The sequence below is a fragment of the Panulirus ornatus genome, chromosome 10 (assembly GCF_036320965.1).
Source record: "Panulirus ornatus isolate Po-2019 chromosome 10, ASM3632096v1, whole genome shotgun sequence".
In the NCBI taxonomy this organism is placed as follows: domain Eukaryota; kingdom Metazoa; phylum Arthropoda; class Malacostraca; order Decapoda; family Palinuridae; genus Panulirus; species Panulirus ornatus.
Window position 1 is genome coordinate 27627426 of NC_092233.1, and position 21755 is coordinate 27649180.

Below are 21755 nucleotides of genomic sequence, written 5' to 3' on the forward strand. Positions count from 1 at the left end.
TCTCACTCGTAGCAACAAACTCGAGGGCAAACATTTCACGCCAATGAGACAGAATACTTTTTCTTCAACGAGATTGTTGATATATGGAATGATTTACCAGTGACTTGAAAGGCAACATCACTGATACGTGTGAGAACAGACTACATAAATATATCTCGTCAAGACTTTGGCTGAAGGTTAAGGACGCCTCTGAGCTTCTGTTCGCAACAATGAACATTACGTTTCTGATCTTTGTTTACAAACAAAGGAAAGGATGCAGCGGTCTGTTGTTATATGAATTACGTTATGTTTGGACTTTTCGTACAGCGTTTTCTGATGATCAGGTTAAGTGTCACACCTTCGTTGTGTGAGCGCGTGGACGCACATCGTGTATATTGATGATGAAGAGTCCGGATGACACACTCAACGTGCAACATGAGATGTTTCTTCTCAGATATAAAGACGTTATGTCCTGTCGTATACACACACACACACACACACACACACACACACACACACACACACACACACACACACACAACGCTGGACAACACATGGTCACACAAGTCTCTTTATTCTCAACTTTCCAATTCCGCTACGGTGAGGGCCAGGCAATAGCCCTACCTAATGGCAGAATTTCGTCATGGGTAACAACGTGAAAAAAAAATTGTAGTTCAAGAGATGGGGCAACTCAGCGAGTGCAGTACACACTCTCTCTCTCTCTCTCTCTCTCTCTCTCTCTCTCTCTCTCTCTCTCTCTCTCTCTCTCTCTCTCTCTCTCTCTCTCTCTCTCTCTCTCTCTCTCTCTCTCTCTCTCTCTCTCTCACACAAGTTCTCAGAGGCGTAGGGAGGCGCGCCCTTCATGAGACGCCTCAACCCCACAACCAGCTGTACTTCGAGACATTATCTCCTCGCCTTACACTACGTCACCACGTCACCACCACACTACCTGCCCCTCCTCCTCCTTCTCCTCTCTTGCTAAAGCTATACCACATCCTGTTCGTCTGTTATCTCCTGCTGCTATCATCCGTTACGTGTTATCGTAAGTTGATGGTTTTGTGGAGAAACTGGCTTTCTCGTACGTTAGATATCATCATATTGTCTCGTGTGAGTGCTGGACGCTCAATACATCAGGAGGACCTAGTTGCTACAAATATTCCATTCATAAAGGTAACCCACTGGAAAAGGTAAGCCAGAACTGCTAGCAGGCAAGACCAGGGGTATTCCACGGTGGGAATTTCAGGGGAATGGGCATAACTGGGCCAGGAAGGATGGCCACGCCCTCACCTCCACCCATAGCTCCCAGTAAGGCAGACGCGACGTACTGAAATAGCCCTTATAGTCTCCTAACTAGGACGTGTGTGTGTGTGTGTGTGTGTGTGTGTGTGTGTGTGTGTGTATACATGTATAGGCCCACTGCCACCATAACCCGGCTGTACTCAGCTTCAGACTCCCTTCCAACACTGACACCACCATCATCCTTCAGCTCTTGAAGGGCCTTAACTCCCTTCCAACACAGACGCTACCATCACTCCCCGGCTTTACAGTCTTGACCTCCCTTTCAACACTTCCATTACCATTATATCACACCCGTGGAGGGTTCCTTCCAACACTGCCACCACCCTTGTGATACAGCTACCGCGCTTTTGACAATGCGACGAAGCTTCTAACACTGCCACCAACGCTTTCAACACTGCCACCAACGCTTCCAGTACTGCCACCACGCTTCCAGCACTGCCATCACCATCATCCCCCGTCAGTAAAACATATGAGGAGCAGGACACAGTTTGTATATCCCTCTTTTCTTCCTTCATCATCACCTCACACCTCATGGTTCTTTGTGCCTTGACCACAGAGATGAGACAAGACAGATGGATCGCACGGGTGGTTAAGAATAGATAAAGGAGGAGGAAAAGGCAGGAATGAATACAGAAGGGAGTGCTTCCCTGAGGGAAACATAGATGTTCGTCATCACACTCAAGGTTGTGGAGGAAGTGGGTACATGTGAAGAGGGGCTCAAAATAGACACCCTCACAGTAGAATTACGTATCTGGTTTTTGTTTGCCTTCAAGAACGAAGAAATGGGGTTTTTATTTCCATGTCTGTATATATATATATATATATATATATATATATATATATATATATATATATATATATATATATATATATATATATATATATATATATATATATATACGAATAAATCATTATAATAATCTTTTCAACAACTTCATAAAATGACCAAGTTTAAATCTAACCCCACCCCCCCCGTAGACACAAGGAGAAAGCAGTATATTCAATATGTTCCCCGGTATAACATGGTACACTGTCGTATACTCCTAAGTATACTTTACTATGTTTCCGGGTATACTGTTGAGGTCGGGCATCTCCCGACACAAGAGGAGGGAGGGGCTACGCCGCCGTGTCGACCCACCTCCCTGAGCAAGTGGCTATAAAATTTCCATCACCCCCCACCACCGCTGCCTCACCCAGCCCTCACCTCCCCTCCTCACCACCGCTGCCTCACCCAGCCCTCACCTCCCCTCCTCACCACCGCTGCCTCACCCAGCCCTCACTTCCCCTCCTCACCACCGCTGCCTCACCCAGCCCTCACCTCCCCTCCTCACCACCGCTGCCTCACCCAGCCCTCACCTCCCCTCCTCACCACCGCTGCCTCACCCAGCCCTCACCTCCCCTCCTCACCACCGCTGCCTCACCCAGCCCTCACCTCCCCTCCTCACCACCGCTGCCTCACCCAGCCCTCACCTCCCCTCCTCACCACCGCTGCCTCACCCAGCCCTCACCTCCCCTCCTCACCACCGCTGCCTCACCCGGCCCTCACCTCCCCTCCTCACCCAGCTGGTTCCCCCTCCCCTTCCCCCTTCCAGCTACCCCCTTCCCCCTCCTCCCTCCCTTCCCCTCTCTCTCATTCGCCGTTCTCACACCCTCCCCACCCAGACCATCATCCCTTTACCTCACACTGTGGTAATTATACCCAGCGGAGTTCCCCTCCCTCTCCCCTCCCCCCTCGTCCAACCCCAGCCGGTTACCCTCCTCCGTGGCAGAAGTGTTAGGATGTCTCAGATGATTCACAGTATGATGTCCCAGATATTTCTCAGTGGGATGTCCAAAGTGATTCACAGTGGGATGTCCCGATGACTTCACAGTGGGCTGTTCCAGGTACTTTATAGAGGGATGACCCAGATACTTCTCAGTGGGATGTCCCAGGTACTTCACTGTGGAATGTCCCAGACACTTCAAAGTGGGATGTTTCAAGTAATCCACGCTGGGATGTCGCTAATGCTTTTCAGTGACGTATTCCAAATACCCATCTTTGGAATGTCCCAGACACTCCACAGTGGGAATTTCACAAAACTCCATAGTAGAGTATTCTGAATATTACCCAGCAGGATATTCTAAATACTCTGCAAAGGGGATGTTTCACACCCTCACTGATGTGTTCGGTGCTTCGAGACCAAACAAACCCCGGCTTCATATACCATGAACCAGTTACCACGGACAGTTGCTACAGTATTGTAGCTACACGAGTATTAGGAACATCGTGAGTCCAACACTCGAGTCATACAGTACCTACACCCCTGTTGTAGGAAATCCAGCACCCACATGATGCAAGCACTACACTTAGGTGTACCGTAAAACCACACCAAGCCAAGGGCTTCACATGATTCGTATGTGGTTTACTGTTACATTTTATCAAGACTACAAGGATACTCTCATGTAGTGTTTGCTAACATTATATAAAGAAGAGCTACTGCAACGGGTATATTTCTTAGTATACACACACACACACACACACACATGCATACACACACACACACACATATATATATGAGTGTGTGTGTGTGTGTGTGTGTGTGTGTGTGTGTGTGTGTGTGTGTGTGATATACGTAAGCATCGTGTCTCGCGTTAGCGAGATAGCGCTAGGAACGGACGAAGAAATGCCGCATCCGCCCACATCCATTCCCTGATTGTCCTGCATTAAAGCGCCGAAGGTACAGCCTCACATGCATGTTGTACCCCGGACGCTACACCTGTCCAGGATGACATGGTGACATCACTCACCTCTGCCGCAGGGATAACCTTCACTTGGAGCAACTCACTCTCCTCTCTTACTGCCAGCAGCTTTCTCCCACACAACATATTCTTAACACTTTCCACAAGGCATCTCTATTAACCCTTTGATTTCTCCAGATCCATAAATGCCATATACGAATTCTTTTGTTTTTCTAAGTGTTCCTCACACACATTCTTTAAAGCCAACACTTGGGCCACACATACTCTACCACTTCTGAATCCGTTTGAAAATTCATTTTTGTCCCCCTTGTCTAAATGGCACTATACATACATTCCGCCACGCCTGAGGCACCTCAGAATGATCCACACATACATTGAAAATTCTAATTAAGCAGTCAATAACACAGTCACCTCCTCTCTTAATAAATTCAACTGCAATACCATCCACTCCATACACCTTGCCACATCTCATCTCACGCAAGGCATTCACCACCTTTTCCCTTTTCACCAAATCACTCTGCTTCATTCTGTCATTTCGCATGCCACCCCCAAACCAATCACCCTACATCTGCCTTCCTATCATCAAGCACATTCAACAGTCTTTCAAAATACTCCATCTCCTCACTTCATCACTGCGTGTTACCGCTTACCCATTAGCCCCGCTCACTTCATCACTGCGTGTTACCGCTTACCCATTAGCCCTGCTCACTAATGTTTCCATTTGTTCTCTTGTTTTTCGCTCACCACTAACCTTCTTGGAAACATCTTATTCTCCCTAAGTTTTAATGATGCTCTCTCAACCCAACTCTAGTCTGCCTTTTTTTTTTTAAACGCTACACCTTCCTCTTGACCTGTCATTTTCTCTTATATATCTCCCAATCATTCGGAATCCTTCCCTGTAAGTACCGGCTATATACTTCTCTTTCATCTTTAACTAGCAACTTCATTTCTTCCTCCCACCACTCACTACCCTCTCTAACCAGCCCACCTCCCACCTTACGCAAGCCGTGCGCTCCTCTCGCACATGCCAGCACTGCTTCCCTAGCTAGATGCCTTCCATTCCTCAACCATTCCCCTCGCCATTTTTGCCATTTTACATTTAGGCTCGCGGCTCACACGTAGATCCTATCACAAAATTTGGCCCAGTGGTAGTCATAATGATGATAATAAGATATCATCTTTATCTCCTGTGTCTATAAAGACTCTGAACATGTGGCACAGCCAACTACTACTTCAAACACCTCCATCATTACATGTTTCGCTCCGTCATTTCACCAACACCAGAGTCTTTAACAAACGTTCTTTTCACACAGTGACCAAACATGCGGTCATTCTAACAACAGAGGCTGTGGAAGGGAGTTGTAAATACGATCTTAACGAGCCTAGTAGTGTCGCCTCGTTGCCTGGGGGGAGAGGGGGGGGGGGTGATTCATGAGGAGCAGTTTTCTGTGGAATTCAAACACAGTTGACGTCATCAGTGTACACACGGCGTGCTCACTGACGTCATCAGTGTACACACGGCGTGCTCACTGACGTCATCAGTGTACACACAACGTGGTCACTGACATCAGTGTACACACAACGTGGTCACTGACATCAGTGTACACACAACGTGGTTACTGACATCAGTGTACACACAACGTGGTCACTGACATCAGTGTACACACAACGTGGTTACTGACATCAGTGTACACACAACGTGGTCACTGACATCAGTGTACACACAACGTGGTTACTGACATCAGTGTACGCACACGTGGTCACTGACATCAGTGTACACACAACGTGGTTACTAACATCAGTGTACACATAACGTGGTCACGGACATCACTGTACACACAACGTGGTCACTGACATCAGTGTACACACAACGTGGTCACTGACATCAGTGTACACACACGTAGTCACTGACATCAGTGTACACACACGTGGTCACTGACATCAGTGTACACACGACGTGGCCATAAAGATAGCGGTTTATTTAAAGATGGTTGGGAGTTTATGAGTATTTGATCCTAATAGTTAAAGAATATAATAGTTCAACATCTTGTCTTTTATCGTAAAAAACCTGCATCGGTTCATGTCTATACCTAGCTGTTTATGTCACCCAGAACCCCTTATATGGGTCTCGTGCAATGTCGATGCTGCACTCCGGACGTGGGAGCAGGGTAAGGTGGGATCACTGGGGACGGGAGAAGCTACTCGATGACACTGGACGCCTCTCCGTTCACTGACAATGATATAGCCTTTTCGATGGTGTTTATATATATATATATATATATATATATATATATATATATATATATATATATATATATATATATATATATATGTATGTATATCGAAGAACGTCGGATTCAAGACCTAACCTTGCGGCATACCATTAGTAACCCTAACCTATCTCGTGTGTGTGTGTGTGTGTGTGTGTGTGTGTGTGTGTCTGTTCTGTCTGTCTGTCTGTCTGTCTGCCTGTGCGCCACAGTGTAAGAGGCATTGAAAATGGCCTTACAACTTTGCTCAGTATAAGCGAAAATGAATTCCAGTGATCTCAATTGACTGCATTTACTCAGATTCACTTGAGTCACTAGGTGATGCGAGGTGGTGAAGGTAATTATTTTAGCCTGGATACCAGGTGAGGTGGCTTCCCTGACACCTGGTCGAGCAGCAGCTACGCCAAAGACGTGTCTCTCAATTACAAGAACAATCCGAGAAGAAAACGAGGACACAGGTGATTTTTCAAACGTATTTTCTTTTTCTTTTCTATCTCATGGACGTCTTTTGCAGTAAACCTTGACGATTATTGTGACATACTTTCTGCACCAGGAGTCCCTTCTGTCTTCTATGTGGCTCCCGTAGCGCCCTGGAAGCCTGCCACGTCCACCGGGCGGGACATTAGGTCATAAAGTGTAGTGATTTTCGAGCATGTTTATGTGGGGAGAGGGTGGGAATTTGAGCAGTAAATACTCGATACCTTTAATGTGGTAGTTGCACCGTGGGTACGAACGGCCTTAGGATGTGTTGAATCGGTGTTCGTAGTGTTGAAGTGATGGGTGATGTCCAAATGGTGGATGAGGAAAGCGTAACTCGTGTGGGTCTGGTGAGTGTGGTTTAAGGTGGGTGTATGTCTGGCTGGGTGGTATTCAAGGCAGAAGTGGGAAAGCGGTTGTTCGTCGGGTCATTTCGGTATTCATATGTTTTGTCTTTGTTATGATTGTTGAGGTAAGGGTGAGGTAAAGGTTGGAGATTAGTTATGGGGCTGTTTGGATGAGAGAGGTCTAGCGCTGTTGCAAAGAGCTGAGTGTCGAAGATCTTGAGGTGGGATCTGCATGTTCATTGTGTAGGTGGTGGGCGTGTGTGGCTGCCAGGCATCCAGTGATTGTTCTCAGGTGCTCTGCTTAGCGTAGTTTGCAGATTTGTTCTGTTGGCTTTCAGTATGGGAGACAACCAGGCTTGTGAGGCGTAAATCAAAGAGAAGCAAGTGAGGTACTTGTATAGTATATATATATATATATATATATATATATATATATCCTCAGTAAAGCTCATATTGTTAATCCGTATTGGTAAGGAGAGGCTGATGGCCCTGTGTAGTCTGGTAAGGACCAGCGTCCCTGTGTACACTTGGTAAGGAATGACGTCCCTTCGTGGTCTTTGATAATCCTCGCGTCCAGTCTGGCTGGATGGGGCTCCTCCAGCCGCTAACACCTGGTTCAGGGACATCTCACTAACACGTACAAGCGCACAGCATTGGAATGGCGTGGCTCCCACTTGGATGACGCTCCAGCTGGTCGCAGGGAGTAGCGATGTTGCTACTGTTTCTGTAGGGATGATAGTCACACTATTGACGATACGTGTGTGTGTGTGTGTGTGTGTGTGTGTGTGTGTGTATGTGTGTGGGGGGGAGGGCACTGCCGGGAACACGTGTGTGGATTGCACTTATGTGTTTTGCTTGTATTGGTAGTAGTCTTGTAGATGGTTTTACGACAGGCATTAACGTAGTCCCCGTACGAATGGGGGGTGGCGTGGCTGTTTGTGTGGATGGTGCCTTGTAGGTCAGCAGTAAGGCCAGTATGACCCAGGAAGGTCCGCAAGGCCAGTAAGGTTAGCGAGGCCAACGAGATCCGACAAGGCCATCAGACCATGAGAGGGCCGGCGGGCTAACACGGTCACGTACACAAGCCTTGATTCACAACACTGTTTGCTCTGCTCATTTTCCTCACAGAACTTGCACACGACAACGACACGAGACATTGCCATTGATCTTTGACCCTTCGTAACACATCCAAGAAGCACACTTTCTGTCGAACGTGGGGGTGGGTAAGTACACAAGAGTAGCACAGAACGGGTGTACTGTATACTAGGTAGAGTGTGGGCTAGAGAGCCACAGACTCACCATGTTAGCGAGTGTTGGGTGTTGGGTGACAAGCAAAGCTCTCGGTGCGGGTCTGTAGCCGCTGGAGTTCACTCGGCCTGTGAAACAACTGCCCGCACTCCGCCGCCTTTTATTTCATACTATTTTTACGTGATGCAAAATTCCTCCTTTCCCTCACCCTCGTACCTCCCTCCCTCCCTCCACCAACTGTTCCATTACCCCCCCAAACCCCCTCCTCACCACAGCCCGTCCCGTGGCCTCCCCCCAACACCAGACATAACACCTTACAGTCGCTTCCCAGTAGTATATTTGCGGGTCGAATGCTTGTCTCGGTGCGAGGCTACTCTCGTATATGGCGGGTCAAGAGCATTACCGTGCGCCTCTCCCTCCACCATGAATCATATGTTCCTCTTTATATACGAAGCTCTGATGTATCGGCTCCGTGGAGAACCAAGTATTCATCTTTGAGGCGCTGATGGCTGAAATAGTCAATGGATCTAACGGTACGCCCTCATCCATACTCCTAAATACCTTCTATGATGAAGATAAATGTCTTGGTTTTATACACCTTTATCTGTGCTAATATACTGCTGATGACGAAGGTGTCTGTCAGCGTAAATATCACCTATATACCTGGGGCTCCTTCCCTCACTCCGTGTGGGCCTGATAACTCAAACTGCCTGGCTCACCACCCACCCTAATGAGGTGGAGATAACAACATACATCATCACTTACAGATAATAGTTGCCTTACGAATAACGAACAATGATAAATGTGTTATTATCTCACTTTCCAGTACAACCAACGAATGTATCATACACACTCGTATACATCGCCATGATGTAATACCTCCCATGATCAATAAACGGTAAAGTACAAAGAATGGCAGGAATACCATCAGAAAAAGACAATAAACTCGAAATAAATGAGGGACGAAACGGTGTGTTTGCTTAACACACGAGGAATTTATGTCGGAGGGAGAGAGAGAGAGAGAGAGAGAGAGAGAGAGAGAGAGAGAGAGAGAGAGAGAGAGAGAGAGAGAGAGAGAGAGAGAAACCTTTGAACAGCGAACACAGGAGAACTCACGCGGGCATAAAACCCAGGTTACGAGATACTAGACCATGGTGTGTATGTTGCTTAAACACAAATAGAATCGCATTGACGAGTGTCACTCCCAGACCCCGCTACCTTCAGTCTCTCTATAGCCTGTTTCCGGACACCTTTGTATTACAAAAGATCATCTGGAGATATAAGAGGACTGCGAACCCTGGAACATTTAGTCGCCATTAAGTTTGATCTCTGGGTTGTGAAGACGAAGCATGAGAGAGAAACGAGAAGGTTTAATCCACACCTTCACAGTGAGCCTGTATTCCAAGTCTCATAAACTGATCTAAGAGGATTGGAAGCAGGCAAGCTACATGCTCTTTTGGTGCTTTTAGATTTACGGACTCATAACACCGGAAAAAGGGGGACCATATTGGAAAAGGAAATGAAGGATGGAAGGAAAAGTTTCCAGAAGCGAAGGACGAAAAACTTAGAAAGATGAATGTTAAAGCAAAAAAGAAATCAAATCAGACTGTTTGCATTTATATTATTCAAGGAGGTTAAAAACAGAGGGATAATGAATGGGCCAAACGCAATCATACAAATAAGGATTTGTATAGATTTGATATTCACATGGAGTTGGATCTGACTGACACAGAATCAGGATGCTCAGCTCGCTTTGGTTCGAACTAGGGCGAGCCTAGTAGCTCAGTAGTTTTGTTCGTCATATTCGAATCTGTGTTAGTCTATCTGAATCCTTATATGTTTACACACAGGAAGGCAGTGTGGTTATGCATGCATGCATGCGCCCGTGAGTGTCTTCACGTCTTTTTCTACGTACATGTGTGCGTATCTGTGTATGTGAATGAGAATTTGAGCTCATGTGCATGTACTTACTTGTCTATAATTACCTATTTGTACTGTACGGGGAGGGAGTTCTACACTAGTATGACTTCATCTTTTGAATTTTCTCAACTAATGTTGTCAGTATTTACATCTCCATCACTAAGCTTGTTCCAGTCATCCACTTTTGTAACACTGTAGAATTATTTCATTATCTCTTTTCTAACAAGCAGTTTGCTTGATACTGTGTTATGGCGTCGACTGTTCCATCTTTCCATCTTTCAAAGAGCTGTGATGACTGCCGTGGACATCATCAAACTGATCAAATGATCAAGTCACCCATTACTCTTCTCTCCTCCAGAGCAAATCCATAGTCTTTAACCTCATGATATTATTTACTATTCCTCATTCTAGTAACAGTTTTGTTGCTCTGTTCTGGGCCTTCAAGGTTCTGCGCTTCTTCAAACTCGGTGAACAGACTTGAGACGCATATTCTAGTTCTGGCCTGGTACACACTTTGCGAATAGGTTACTGAATATTTGCTTCTCCATGTACACAAATGCGATTCTAATATTTGCCAGCAGACAGAATGTCTCCTTTGCAGTTATTCTAAGGTAGACTCCTGCACACGGGTTGGGTACAATGTCGACACACAAGCTCCTCATATACAAATTCCTTCAGTTTATTTCCTGTTAGATAACATATGTCAATTCCTTGTTTCACTGTGTTCCATCCACGTTACTTTCCATCTATTTCGTGTGAGTACCATCAACCAACTGAAGATGGTTCAGAGTTTGTGTTGGTTCACTTGTAAGCTGATGCAATCTACCTCATTCTTTCCTTCCTTTATGACCTTGACATTAACCACAAACATGTTCAGTTATGAGTACAGTCCATAACAGCAAGAGCGATGGTCCCAAGTCCGAGCCTTGAAGACATTCCTCTAACGTTCGTCATTTGTTTCCTTCTGGCCGTTGAAGGAGTCTTTCCATTATGACTGCGTGCAAAACCAACTTCTTGACTAGCTTCCTATGAAAGCTTTCTGGGAGTCCAGCAACAACATATACATATGTCCATACGTTTTCTTCTTTTGTACAAAACAAAGCTCACCTGCTTATTTTCTACAATGCAAATTTTCCTCTTCCAGAGTTTCACAGACCACACTCGACACAGGGACGGGTCTGTAGTTCAGCATAATTTCCCGATCATCTTTCTTAAAAATCAGGTATGACATTTGCCTTCTTCCTCTCCACTGCCATCAAACCTGTATTGGAGGAAGTTTCTCGCGGCGAGTCAAGCGTAACTGCACACTTATTCAGTACATGTCAAGAAACTTCATTAAGACCATGAGCCACATACGTGTCAAACCTTCAGTAGTGCATCTCGTCTTTTCAAGCAATCTCAAGGCTTTCCTTGGCCCTCTCCCCACTCCATCTAACGATTCAAGGGCCACAATATCTTCCACTGTGGAAACACTTTTAAAGTTGCAATTAAGTTCTTCGCATGACCTTCACTACATCCTTTACAGCCCTACCTCTGAATCCCTCTGTCTGATTAGATGTATTTTGACCGACAGTTTACCTTCATGCACTATGGAAGAGCCTAGGATTATCTCTTGTCTTGTCCACAACATTCTTTTCAAAGTTTCTCTGCTCTTCCTATCTTATCTTGGTATGTGTGTTGTATATGTTACGTTAAGCTTTTGAAAATGTCCATGTCATGAACTGGGACAAATATTTTCCTCAGTTCGTAACACGGGCATGCAAATTCTACCAGCTGGGCAAAATATGAAAGGGACTGTTTCACAACTGGGAGTCACATGTATAAAGGTGTAATAACTTATTCGTCCTGTGTAGACAGAAAGTTTCCCACTTGTGTCAGTATCGTCCGTAGATGTGACTCGAGTGTGACTCAAGTCCTCTCGTAAGTCAGTAACACAGATCATGAACAGTAACGATCCTAACACCGAGCCCTGCAGCACGCCACTGGTTATTGCGGTACGCCACTGGTTATTGCGGCACGCCACTGGTTATTGCGGCACGCCACTGGTTATTGCGGCACGCCGCTGGTTATTGCGGCACGCCGCTGGTTATTGCGGTACGCCACTGGTTATTGCGGCACGCCACTGGTTATTGCGGTACGCCACTGGTTATTGCGGCACGCCACTGGTTATTGCGGCACGCCGCTGGTTATTGCGGCACGCCGCTGGTTATTGCGGTACGCCACTGGTATTTTGCGGCACTCCACTGGTTATTGCGGCACGCCGCTGGTTATTGCGGTACGCCACTGGTTATTGCAGCACGCCGCTGGTTATTGCGGCAAGCCACTGGTTATTGCGGTACGCCACTGGTTATTGCGGCAAGCCACTGGTCATTGCGGCAAGCCACTGGTCATTGCGGCACACCACTGGTTATTGCAGCACACCACTGGTTATTCTAACCCACTTAGAGAATTTGCTTCTGACGTGTGTCCTCCGGTCCCTTCCACTCAGACCTTCCTTGATCCATTGCCTTCCTGAAAATCCAGTTTCTGTACCGACCTCTTGCATCAGACGGTGGCAAATACACCATCATCACCTGTTATCTCTTACACATGATGTTGGCTCTCGCTTAATGGTTTCTCCTTCCCCATATTTCTTTCCTTTGGTTTCTGATTCCCTTCTCTGGTAATGTACAGACCACCTTCGTCAGAAACTCCTTGCCCCGTTTCACCATCGTTTCCTGATCCTCTTGCTTAAGAAAAGGACATCAGATCCTCTCTTTCACTCCCATTGTCCCAGATTCTAGTCCAATACATGTGTGTGTGTGTGTGTGTGTGTGTGTGTGTGTGTGTGTGTGTGTGTGTGTGTGTGTGTGTGTGTGTGTGTGTGATTACTATATGTATTACAGGAAGAGAATTTTAAGCTCGTGTTGCCTCGTCTTTTACTTTGTATATATGTACCATGTTTTCCTTCCTATGTTTACACACACACACACACACACACACACACACACACACACACACACACACACACGCACACACACACGCACACACACACACACACACATGCACACACACATGCACACTAACCTAAGCCAGGCACCCATTAATAAACCAGCTCTGAGGGGAGGATGAACACCTGAGTTTGCCTGTGGTACAACCACTGCGCTAAGGATTCAAGCCCATGCGGGCCCGACCCCGGGCAGGCCCGTGCTGAATCATGGTCAGTAATGATAACCACCACGCCACATAGACTCGTTTGAGTGCTTGTATGTTTGTGTGTTTGTGTGTTTTATCCATTATAATCACCCGAACATGATATCCCTGCCTCATTTACACCACAATTTACGAGAGAACTGAAAAACATTGAACTACGAAACCCGTACACAGACGCATAAAAACAAACCCCCAACAGTTTGAGTGATCAAGAAAATGCCATCTGCTCAGGAGACCACGAGCCAGAATGAGTGATCGTGGACACGATAACAATTAATGAGGTGATAGTTCAAACTCCGTCGGGTAAGTAAGAAGCGCCATAAATCAACCAGTCCTCGAGATGGTTTCAGAAATGACGCGAGCAACCAGTCAACCAGCGGACCGTCCTCATCAGTGCAATTATTTCCCATTTTCTCTATTTCTATTTCCACTATTTCCCGACCACTACTTTGCTGCTGCTGTTTCTCCTGCCACCACGAAGACCAACACATCGGCACCACTGATGGTGTTAATGTTGTCACCACCATCGCTGTTACCACCATTGCCACCACCACCATTACAACCACCATCACCACCACCATCACCACCACCATTACAACCACCATTACAACCACCATCACCACCACCATCACCACGACCCTCAGTCGTCTCAACCACAGGTAACCACACCACCTGTGGTGCTACCACCTCCACCATCACCACCACCAACATCCCCATGACCAACTCCATCTCCATCACCACCACCATTACCACCACCATCATCATCATCACCACCTCCATCACCACCACCACCATCATCATCATCATCATCATCACAACCACCACCACCATCATCACCACCACCACCATCATCATCACCACCACCATCATCACCACCATCATCACCACCATCATCATCATCACCACCATCATCATCACAACCACCACCATTACCACCACCATCATCATCATCACCACCATCATCACCACCATCATCACCACCATCATCATCATCACCACCACCATCATCACCACCACATCATACACCACCATCACACCACCATCATCCATCAAAACCAACCATCATCACCACCACCATCACCCCACATCATCATACACCACCATCACCACCACCCACCACCTCATCACATCACAACCACCACACCATTACCAACCCCACCATCATCATCACACACCATCATCACCACCATCATCACCACCATCAACATCATCACCACCATCATCATCACACCAACCATCATCACACACCACATTCAACCACCATACACCACCATCATCACCACCACCATCTAACCACCAATCACATCACCACCACCATTCACACATCATCACCACCATCACCCCCACCATACACACATCATCACCACCACCATCAACCACCATTACAACCACCATCACCCACCACTCATTCAACACATCACCACCACCATTACACCCCATCACAACCCACCATACACCACCACCATCACCACCACCATCAACCACATCATCACCACCACCCATCACCACCACATTATCATCATCATCACACCCACCATCACCACCACCACCACATCACACCACCATCACACCACCATCATCACTCATCAACACCACCATCACCATCACCACCACCACCACCACATCATCATCACCATCACCACCATCACCACACATCACCCCCACATCTCAATCACATCACCACACATTCACACCACCATCACCACCACCACCACCAACATCACCACCATAACACCATCACATCACCCCCACTCATCAACCACCATCAATCATCATCACCACCACCATTACACCACCATCACCACCATCATCACCACCACCATCACCACCATCATCACACCCACATCCACCACCATCATCACACCACCATCACCCCATCATCATCACCACCACCACATCATCACCCCACCATCACCATCATCTCACCACCATCACACATCAACCACCACACACCTCATCACCACACCACCATACACACCACCACCTCCACCACACCACCACCATTACCCCATCACCACCACCATCACACCACCATCCACCACACCATCCACACACCACCCCATCATCATCATCACCACACACCACCACCATCATCACATCACCACCACCACCATCATCATCCACACCACCATCATCATCACCATCACATCACCACACACACCACCATACACACCACCACACATCATCACATCACCACCACCACACACCACCATCATATACACCACCATCCACCACCATATCACCACCATCACCACCACCATCCACCCCATCATCAACCCCATCACCACCATCATCACCACCACCACCATCATCACCACATCACACCATCTCACCATCACACCACCACACCACCATACACCACCACCACCACATCACCACCACACCTCACATCACCACCACCATACACCACCATCACACCACCATCACCCCACATCACACACAACCACCCACCATCACCACCACCATCATCATCATCATCACCACACCTCACATCATCACCACCACCACCACCATCACACACCATCACCACCACATCATCAACACCACCATCATCATCATCATCACCACCACCATCTCATCCATCATCACCACCACCATCATCATCACACCACCACACCACCACCATCATCACACCACACCACCTCCCCCCACCATCACACCACCATCACATCATCATCATCACCCACCATACAACACCACACCACCATCATCACCACCACCATTACACACATCATCATCACCACCACACTCATCATCACCACCACCATCACACACATCACCACCATCCACACCACCACCACACATCTCATCCACACAACCACACATCATCACCACCACCACCATCATCATCATCACCACCACCACACCAATCATCATCACCACACATCACTCACCACCACCACCATCATCACACAACTCATCCATCACACACCACCACCATCATCACCACCAACACCATCATCATCATCACCACCACCATCATCCCACCACACATCATCATCACACATCACCACCACACATCACCACCACCACCACCACATCATCATCACCCACCACATCACACACCACCACCATCCATCACATCATCACCACCACATCATCATCACCACCACCACCACTCACACACACCATCATCATCACCACCACCATCATCATCATCATCATCATCACCACCACCATCATCATCATCACCACCACCACCATCATCATCACCACCACCATCTCATCATCACCACCACCACCACCACCACCCATCATCATCCACCACCACCATCATCATCATCATCATCACCACCATCATCATCACACCACCACCATCATCATCATCATCACCACCACCACACACACACACCACCACCATCATCATCACCTCCACCACCACCACCACACATCATCATCACCACCATCATCATCATCCACCACCACCACCACCATCCATCATCACCACCACCATCATCATCACCACCACCACCATCCACCACACACCACCATCATCACTCCACCACCACCCATCATCATCCATCACCACCACCACCATCATCATCATCACACCACCACCATCATCATCATCACCACCACTCATCCACACCACCACCATACATCACCACCACCACACATCCACCACCACCATCATCACACATCACACCACCACTCATCATCATCACCACCACATCATCACCATCCACACCACCACCACCATCATCACCACCACCATCATCATCACCACCACCACCACCACCACCACCATCATCACCTCCACCACCACCACCACATCATCATCATCACCACATCATCATCATCACCACCACCACCACCACCATCATCACCCACACACCATCATCATCACCACCATCATCATCACCACCACCACATCATCATCATCACCACCACCATCATCATCACCTCCACCACCACCACCACCTCATCATCACCACCACCATCATCATCACCACCATCATCATCACCACCACCATCATCATCATCATCACCACCACCATCATCATCACCACCATCATCATCACCACCACCACCATCATCATCACCACCATCATCATCACCTCCACCACCACCACCACCATCATCACCACCACCATCATCATCACCACCATCATCATCACCACCACCACCATCATCATCACCACCACCACCACCATCATCATCATCATCACCACCACCACCACCATCATCATCACCACCACCACCATCATCATCATCATCACCACCTGCTACCACCAGCTTGGCAGCGTCAAGGGTGGTAAAGTAAGCCAGCCCACCTCACTTACGGAAATACCCAGGTGCAATTTTTATACCCTAGAATCTCTCTCTCTCTCTCTCTCTCTCTCTCTCTCTCTCTCTCTCTCTCTCTCTCTCTCTCTCTCTCTCTCTCTCTCTCTCTCTCTCTCTCTCTCTCTCTCTCTCTCTCTCTCTCTCTCTCTCTCTCTCTCTCAGCTGTTTCGTAGGAGTTTACTGTTGTTGTGGATCTACCTGACTGTTACCTCTCTCTCTCTCTCTCTCTCTCTCTCTCTCTCTCTCTCTCTCTCTCTCTCTCTCTCTCTCTCTCTCTCTCTCTCTCTCTCTCTCTCTCTCGTTGCTGTCGAGTCACGAAGGTTTTCACAAAGCTGCATCCAGTTTAACCTGTAGTACTTTAACGAGGCGTATAGCCCCTGAAAGGGCGAGGCTAATATGTGGTTTTATAGTGATGAGAGATTATACTGCTCATACTCTTATAGATCTTATCCCCCCAAACATTTGTTCTAGTTAAGGAAATAGAAAATGGCTACATTATAGAATAGTGTATACAGTGTTAAACAGGGGTTTTATGCTCCTCTAAACAGAAACACAGACACGTAGGGCGTAACAAAATCATCTCTTGAGCCGATCACTAGGACATATTCAAACACGTTTTCTTCAGATCAATCTACATTCTTTTTTTCTTTCCCTCCATCTTGGCCATCTGCATCCTGGCCATCTGCATCTTGGCCATCTGCATCCTGGCCATCTGTAAGTAGTTTTGTTTTCAATGTTCCGTTGCTATGTTTGTGGCGGGACATTTTCTTGTGTCAGTGATATGTGACCACGTACCCTCGGCCCTCAGCCTTTTCTTCCACGAAAATGGACCTCTGTGGGCTTGAGTCTTCTTCGTCACAAGACCTAATTGTATTTTGATTTATGCAAGAGGACCTCTGTGTGTTCTGATCTTCTCTACAAGTCCTAAGTTAAACATAAGGAGAATCTAATCTAAGCTTCATGACCTCCGTGTACGTACATATATTTTCTCAGGTATTCCCAAAATTCAATTTAGGTCACCAAAGAATCTCCGCTATTTCCTGTCTCTTGTTCTTTACTTAATTTCCGTTTACATGGGATGGGTGAGGAGCTAGAAATCTCTCACTTCCCTCATGCACGCGTCCTCATCCCATATCCAGCACCCTGGGGTGAACACAGGCAGCAGCTCGACACTATCATCATCCTTCTCAGCGCCTCACTCCGCACTTGTCTAATGCTCCTCTCTCCTGCTCCTACAAAGACCTTCCTTCAGCACTTCTTCGTCCACGTCCAGATTACCTTGCTTTCCTCCATCAGATGTTCATTAACTCATCTTCCGTGGTTCTCATCTGCCTTTATTTTATTCACAGGCGCCTTCTTCACTTTATTATTCAGGACTTTGTGTCCAATATTCCTTCATCTTTCTTCACGACAATTTTTGGATTATTTCCTCTCTCCAAACTATGTATCGGCTCACTGGCTAGCTTTCAGATTCTAATAAATTTTCTCTTAAATGTCCAGCTTCACGCCATCAGTCTTTAACTTCTCTCCCTGATTCTTCCTCGTTTTCCATTCACATTTCTAATCCTACAACATCTATGATAAATGACGGACCTACATACCTCCGTCATATTTACAAACAATCCCCACACATCTTGTGAACCCTCATTTCTTACCATAAGCCTCAGTAATGTGTTGTGTGCTGTGTCTCGGCTTCTACTGCACAATACTGTACGTGCATATTGCTATCTTCCTAATAAGAGGAATACGTAAGTGCAACCTCTCCTCCTCATCGATGGCTATATTCTACGTCTTATTTCACCACTCGTCTTATCAACTGAAGGAACCTATCTGTACCTGCCTACAACTCGTCCTGCTCTGACGCCGGCGCCTTCATTTGTGTCATCCATAGCATGGCTTCTCCCCGGAACCTATGTTCGTAGCTGTTCTTCCTAGTCTCCTCCAGAGGAAGCAAGCTTATCGTGCTTTCTCCTCTATCATGACGTGGTATACAGCCACCGACGGAAGCATCGTGACCCTGAAGTAAGAGTGAGGAGTTGGTGTTCATCGCTCGACGCCCTCCGTATGAAAGCTACGGATATCTCTGTTTCCTGTCCAGTTGAAACTTAGCTACCGGGCTGGACTTGATCTACTTACATTCCTCACGTACACCTGTCCACATTTCTTTTCATTCTTGCCTTCAAACTCCCTTCATCTCCTTTTTTCAAATATTCATTTATTTTTCTCTGTTCAGAGCACAACCTTGATGATGACCTATGTTCGTGACAGCGAGTTGGGTCATTAAGAAGCTAAACATCTATTACAGTCATATCAAACCTTCACTCAATTTCATAATCAATAGAATAAACCTGAGATATTCGCCATTAAGCGTCTTTTCAAATCTCTAGCCTGCAGTTCGATCTAGGCCCCTCGCTTCGTGAACCATAGGTATCAGTCATATATTTCATTACATATAAACTTCGTTTCCCATACATATCAAACAGCTGAGACACCAACCAGCTAATACTTTCATGTGAGGGAAGTATAATCTACGGTACAAGTCTGTAAATAGAAAGATCAGTTCACGTTTTGTGGACCTTCTCCCGCGCCTCCGCAGCGCAGTAAGGAGGAACCAAGTATGATGTAGTATTACCACACCGGGTGACGGAGGCGAGGGAGGTGTGAGCGCTAGAAAATGTAGCTGGAGCTGCCTGGCTGCCCTTGTGTCTGTCGTGGTCCCGGCGAGCCTGCTACACAGCCCATTCAGGAAAGTATAGGTGTTCTCGACCTCCTGAGACGACCTTTATCCGTGTCGACTACAACAAAGTCGGTGGCAGTGTGTTATCTCAACCCATCTGTCTGAGGCTCGTGTTCGTCTTTGTAGGACGACCCATTATTTTAGCGTCTTTTTTTTTTAAGGTGATTTGCAACCTCATCCAATAATGAAGCAGCTTATATATGATTGATTATTCATCAAAATCAGAAAATTAGGATAACTGAGAGAACTAGACTTACTAAATATAGGAAATAGAGGCAAACAATTCAGCCTTGATAACACTTTCATAATTCATATTGGCGCGGGACAGCTGCTGCTGCTGCTGCCGACATTTGGCATAAGAAGAGGATCTAATTTGGCAGCCGTGGTGGTCTCGATACCTTCACGACCCTCAGGAAAAATGATTCACAACCCCAAGGTTACAAATCCCTTGCTTCAGCTGGTGATTATATCCAGTATGGGGAGGGAGGTGTAATGATACACCTCTTCTCTTATATTCTTGTTATGTTTTCTGTTTTTTGATCATCTGGGAATAATGGCTTCTCTTACTGCCGGACGCTCACCTGTGTTAGGGCTTCTCCAAATATGACTGGTTTCACCACATGTAGGATTCCATGTAATGGAGGCTCATAGCAAGACACCAAGGCCCAAGATCAGTCATCTCTCTACCACAGATACACCTAGGAGCCGTATAGATAAAGGGACAACAGTAAAGAGTTACCGCGCATGTGAGAGTCTGTCAGCAGAGCAGGATGCTACTTAGGACTATGAGGACCACTTGTAGCAAACCCTCAGCATTAGAGTTGCCTACGAACAGGAGACGAAGTCCTGTAAGTTGGGACAATGTGGTTTTGTTTTAGGTCGACCCCCAACTGCCTGTCTTTGGTTACTCTGGGGTGTAGGAGGTTGGCCATGGTGTGGAAGCGGTGGGGTTCGTATGTCCTCGCCTTTGAAACTGTGGGTGGAAAGGGAATCCCAGACTACCAGCGTCGTGCTGGTAAGGCATCGAGGAGAGTTTCATCCGTCACCTTACTGGAAAGACCAGCTGTGGGCTGGATATGGGGCAGGAAGGTGGTCTGGGAGGGTCACACTGGTGATCCACTCTCTTCGCCTGTAGTCGGTACGGTGAGGGAAATGGTTGACATTTTCAAGAACCATAAACTGAGTGTAATCTAATGTTCGTCACTCATGCGAGATGCTGGATATTCTCCTGTCAGTGTGCATTAGAGAATTATACTTATG

At 46.9% G+C, this 21755-nt stretch overlaps 2 protein-coding genes across 2 annotated transcripts in view; both read right to left on the bottom strand.

Annotated features, from left to right (window-relative positions):
* Positions 1-8540, bottom strand: part of LOC139750845 (troponin C) — a 28387-nt gene extending 19847 nt beyond the window's left edge. Inside the window, exon 1 of the mRNA XM_071665635.1 lies at positions 8411-8540. Within this exon, the coding sequence (XP_071521736.1) occupies positions 8411-8413 (3 nt within the window). The 5' untranslated portion in view covers positions 8414-8540. The remainder of the gene's footprint in view (positions 1-8410) is intronic.
* LOC139750844 (troponin C) overlaps positions 1-21755 on the bottom strand; it is a 209430-nt gene that overhangs the window by 74154 nt on the left and 113521 nt on the right. The gene's annotated exons all lie outside the window — the stretch shown is intronic.